General features: G+C 44.1%; 1 protein-coding gene across 1 annotated transcript; it reads right to left on the bottom strand.

The window, feature by feature from the left end:
* Nucleotides 1–412: 412 nt before the first annotated feature.
* LOC149239211 (uncharacterized) lies at nt 413–1,468 on the bottom strand. Its single transcript, XM_089369795.1, has one exon. It carries the CDS (start codon nt 1,466–1,468, stop codon nt 413–415), a length of 1,056 nt encoding a protein of 351 aa, XP_089225921.1.
* Between the last annotated feature and the right edge of the window lie 3,896 nt (nt 1,469–5,364).

Raw genomic sequence — 5,364 nt, 5'->3', positions numbered from 1 at the left:
TGTGCCTGATCAAAACATAACTAAAACAAGAACAAGATCATGTATTAAACTTGTAGATACATAAAAAGCTGATGATAATATTGGAAGAAAGCTTCCCCATGTTGTTCTCTAATCAACCAGATGCCCGGCTCCCCGATCGCAGCCTCTTTGGATAGGCTGTCGGAAACTCCGTTCTGCTCCCTGTAAATATGTGAGCAAGTAAATGTGTCAAAAGTAGAGATCAATCTCAAAGTCTCTTCCAAGAAGTGATTTAAAGCATATGAAGAACATCTAGATTTCCTATTTAGCCAGTCACAAATAATTTTTGAGTCCCCAAATAATTAGAGATCTGTGCAATTTTTCTCCAAGGCATAATGTATGAGATGTTTAGCGGCAAGGAGCTCAATTGAATTGTTAGTGCATCTGCGGAAACCTATGAGCATGCTATAAGAATGATGATGGGATATGTGAAGTATATCCCCCCTCCACTGCCTTGCTCTTGTGCTGCACCGTCAAAGAAAACCCAAGGTTTGTTGTAGTTTATTTGAATAGGCGAGGGAGGGCACGAATTACGAGGGGGAGGATCATTTGAAATGAGGGAGAATTCAGCCATGACTTTAGTCACCAGCATAGCCCAATTTGGCAATGTATCTTGAAAAATAATACGGTTTCTGGCAATCCAGATTGTCCAGCAGATCAGAAGGGGAAGGTTCCGAAGCTTTTGAGATGAGGAAGTGTTATACCAGGACTGCCAGGCTGCAAGAATAGTATTTCCATCCCAGTTTGCAGAGGGTGCAATGGGCTGTAGGATAAGTTTCCACAGGTTACAGATAACTGTACATTCCAAAAAAAGGTGAGAAGTGGATTCATTTTCCTGCTTGCAAAAGCTGCACCAATGGGGACCATAATGTGCTCGTTTGACGAGGTTTTCACCAGTTGGGATTTTGTTCCGGAGGATGGTCCACATTAAGAGTCTTATTCTGGGAGGAGCCTTGAGTTTCCATAGATGTCTCCACCAGTCAACAAGCAACAGAGGCTTCCTTGGTGCCGACAATGTCAGATATCCTTCTTTTGGTGTGTACCTTCCGTTTTTTGAAAGAGCCCATATAATCTCATCGTCTCCTTCAAGGATACGGATGTGGGCATCAGTGGGGGCTTGAAGGTATTCCTCCCAGTGCTGTGGCCAAATAGGAGGAATGTTTAATTGATGATCCGATTTCCAGGCTTGTTGAAGGAAGCATGTATTCTTCGAGTCTGCAATTTGTGCTATATAAGTGATGTTATGTTGCTGGAGATACTGTGTGAGCTCCCTAGGTAGGCGGTGCATGTCTCCACATCCCACCCACGGATCGAGGCCAATGCGAACAATGCGCCTAGAACAAATTCTCCAAGTGAGGCCCTCCCTGATAGGGTTCAAAGCCTTTAGTACTGCCTTCCAGATAATAGAGATGCCCAAGGTACTTAGGTGGGTTCTTCTAATCCAGTCCATGATGTGCATTGGAGCAATATATTTGGCATATGTAACCCTTGTCCAAAGGCTGTCTGGTGATACTAATTTCCAACCAAGTTTTGCAGCAAGTGCTAATGAGAAATATTCTAACTTTTTTAGGCCCCAACCCCCCCATTTTTTTGGTAGGTTCAGAGCCTCCCACCTGACCCAAGAAAAAATCTTGCCCTGTTTGTTCCCTTGCCAAAGAAACCTGCAGTAGAGGGCTTGTATTCTATTGAGAATTCCTCTGGGTATCCAAGCCAGGGACATCCAATATACAAGAGTGGCCTCCTGTACACTTTTGATTAGAGTGAGTTAGCCTGCACGCGAAAGATATTTTAGGTAATAGGTATTAAGTCTTTTCTCCATCTTGGAGATGAGCCAAGTCCAATCAACAATTTTGTATCCAAGTGGCTTCAACTTGTACCCCAGATATTTTAAACCATCAGCTAATTGTATCTATGTGAAGTGGAAACGCTGCAGAGCAAAATAGATCTCATGCGGAGTACATTCAGCCGCTGTTAATGTGGACTTGCTATCATTTATGATCATACTTGTTGCCTCTTGGAAAAGGGAGAAATTTTCTTTGATGATACTAATGTCCCCAATACTGCCATTGATGAAAACCAGAATATCATCTACAAAGAGAAGATAAGTCAGTATGCAACCTTCTATTATCTTTATACCCTTTAATTTGCCCCTTCGAAGATCTTCTTTGATGAGATTGCTAAGAACTTCCATAACAAGCAAGAAGAGCGAAGGTGAGAGAGGACATCCCTGTCTCAGCCCCCTCTCTGAGGTAAAAAAAGGAGAGGCACTTCCATTCACCAAAACACTGAAATAGTAATGCAACTCATGATCCATTTGATGAATAAGTAAGGAAAACCTAAATGGGTTAACAACATTCTAATATAGAGCCAATTTACCCTGTCGAAAGCTTTTGATAAATCAACCTTCATGATCATACCTTTTCCGCGCCTTGAGTGTAGAGTATGAATTACTTCCTGAGCAGTGCCTACAGCTTCATGGATCTGTCTATCCTATAGGAAAGCGAATTGCTCCAGAGAGATATGATTAGAAAGAATAGGTTTCATCCTGTTTGCAATGATCTTGGCTATGATCTTATATATGCAGTTGCAGAGAGATATGGGACGAAAGTCCTCAAATGAGTTTGGGTTGTCTTTCTTTGGTATGAGTGCAATGAAAGTAGAGGTGATTGAGGTTTCAAGAAATCCTCTGATTCTCGAGTCCTCAACAATTCTGAGCAGGTCTTCCCCAATGATGTCGAAGAAGGCCAAGTAGAATTCAATCGACTAGCCATCAGGCCCCAGACTTTTATCCTTTTTGAACCACTTTAGGGTGTGTTCCAATTCCTCCAGAGAGACTGCCTTTATTAATTCATCTCCTTCCACAGGATCCACAAATCTGGGAAAGAGTTGTGCAACCTTGATAATCTCTACCAAGTTGATCTCCCTGGGGGCACGGTATGTACTTTTGAAGTGAGAGGAGGCAAGTTCAGCAAGTAGCGGGAATGTATTAACAATCTGCCCCTGCTCATTCTGTAGCTACCAAATGGTGTTGATCGCCTTTCTTCCATTGACGAATTTGTGATAGAATTTTGTGTTCTCGTCCCCTTCAAGAATCCAGATGGCTCTACTTCTTAGGCACCAGGTTTCTTCCTTTTCCTTGAGTATTTTTTCCCTTTCAGCATAGTGAGAAACCATCCTTACCTTATGATCGTCTGAGGTGTATATTCCTCCAAGATCATTTTCAAATGCAACAATTTCAGATTCAATCCTACAGAGAGTTTGTTCCGCCTGTATTCTTTTGTTATGTGCCCAAAGTTTGGACATCCTCTTCAGGCTTGTAAGATTTTGTATAAATCTTCTAGTGCTGTCTTCTCTTCTCCCAGGGGGTTTGCTTTCCAGAAATCAGAGACCATACTTTTATAGGAGTCATCCTTGAGCCAGATAGAACATAACTTAAAGGGTCCTTTAGGTTTTGCTTGCCCTCCTTCAATTTCCAGGTAAATGGGTAGGTGATCAGAGATCCCACCTGTACCTACCCAGTGTCTGATTTGTAAACCCAAGTCTAACACCTTTTTCTTGACAAGGAAGCGGTCAAGTCTACGGGCCGGACTGTCTTCCCCAGTCCTGCTGTTCCTCCAAGTCACTTGGGGTTTTGCAGAGGGGATGTCAATCAGATCGTGAGCATCCAATTCAGATAGAAAGTAATTCGAAAGAGTGTCTCGTTGGGCCCTGTGTCCCCAAGATTCAAAATGTCTGATGGAAAAATAAGGTCCCCACCCAAGATCAGGTGGTCAGTCAAAAATAAATCAGAACTCAAAAGGTTCTGGCAAAATGCTGGTCTGTTCTGGCGTGGCCCATAGACATTATATATCTGAAAATTCATCCCCAGGTCAGCAGATCTGATGTCTGCTCCAAGATGGCCCAGACCACCCCAGCAATTGAGCATTTTTATGGTATGGGAGTTATATCCCAAAGCTAAACCTCCCAACCTCCCCTGAGCATCAAGTCCAATAAAAATCCAACCAAGAAGCATGTTTTGGAGGGACTGTGAAATGTCTAATACAAGTCCCAGGGTTTCTTGTAGAAAAATAATATCAAGCGAAACATTTTTTCACAGACGTCGAAGAGCTAGTTTTTTATCTGGCCTAGCTAGCCCTCTACAATTGAAAGAGAAAATCTTCATGAAGGGGGGGGTAGGCTGGGATTATCTTGCTCTAAGCGTGCATGGGATGGTAGATTGTACCCCCAAAGCAATTTCGTCTTCAGCTATGCCTTGGGCTTTATAAATATTGGAAGGTCGTCCCCTGTGAAGTTTAGGGGGAGGGGGAGAGTGGAGAATCTCAAGCCCAATATGGTCTTGGGCTTGTCTCTTAGTTTTAGAGCGAGTCAAGTATCTCCTAGGTGGGGGGACCTAGAGGGAAGGAGTAGTAGACGGGATGTGAGAGGGAGAAGTCGAGGAGGGTGCAGGAGAGAAAATGGGGGCAGATGAAATCAGGCAGGTGAGCAGTGCAATGAAAGGGGGGGGCAGAATCCAAACCTGGTCTCGGATGTTCAAATGATGGGTTCATAACATGTAGTTCAGAGAAAGAGCTAGATAAAAAGCAATCAATATGAGATGAGCAGTAAGAGGAAATAGGGATGGAGGGAGGAATCATACCTGACGAGGGCAAGCCCTCGGATGGCGACTAAGGTTGAGATAGTGGAGGCGGCTGAGAATGGTTGGGAGGCCGCCCTCGCTTCTTCGGCTGTGGGGGAGCCACTATCACTTCCGTTGGGCTCTTCTGCTAGCAGGTCGGGATCTCAGAAGCAGCTGAGTTCTATGGTGCCATAGGAGCCTGTCTCCTAGGTTGAGCGTCCTGATGAGAATGCAGGTGGGAGGCAATATTCGATGCTGAGGTCTGATTTTTATTTTTTCTCAGCAGGGGGTAGTCTTTATAGAGATTCCCAACCTTATGGCACCTCCGACATCGAAATAGGATGCCCTCATAGTCCAGTAGTTGTCTTCTGGTGTTGTTCCTCCAACGGATGTCTATGTACTAGAGCAAGCCCTCTGAGAGGTCCAAATGAATCAATATCCTGGCATAAGCCAATTTCCCTGAAGTTTGGTATGAATCATCAAATGTGAGGTAAACTCCGAGGGCATTCCCTATGCGCTTGAAGACATCTTCCATCCAAAAATGCAGTGGTAGTCCAAGCAATCGAACCCATATAGGACCTGCATCGACCCTCTCCCGCTCCGGGTCAAAGAGGGGAGTCCATCTTCTGAGTAGAACAGGAGCTAGGTCAAGGTGCCCGACTATGGATAGAACCCAGTTGGTGTGCTCCAAACAGATAAAATGCAAAGAAAACCATCCTTTGAATAGGGTT

The sequence above is a fragment of the Pinus tabuliformis genome, chromosome 8, assembly GCF_031772625.1.
Source record: "Pinus tabuliformis cultivar Carrire ecotype Pingquan chromosome 8, CPIR1, whole genome shotgun sequence".
In the NCBI taxonomy this organism is placed as follows: domain Eukaryota; kingdom Viridiplantae; phylum Streptophyta; class Pinopsida; order Pinales; family Pinaceae; genus Pinus; species Pinus tabuliformis.
The sequence above is the reverse complement of the archived record's forward strand: the minus strand, read 5'-3'. Positions and strand labels throughout refer to the sequence as shown.

Bases quoted from the DNA above. Each gene is read 5' to 3' on its own strand.
- LOC149239211 (XM_089369795.1), bottom strand. From the start codon at position 1,468: ATGGACTGGATTAGAAGAACCCACCTAAGTACCTTGGGCATCTCTATT.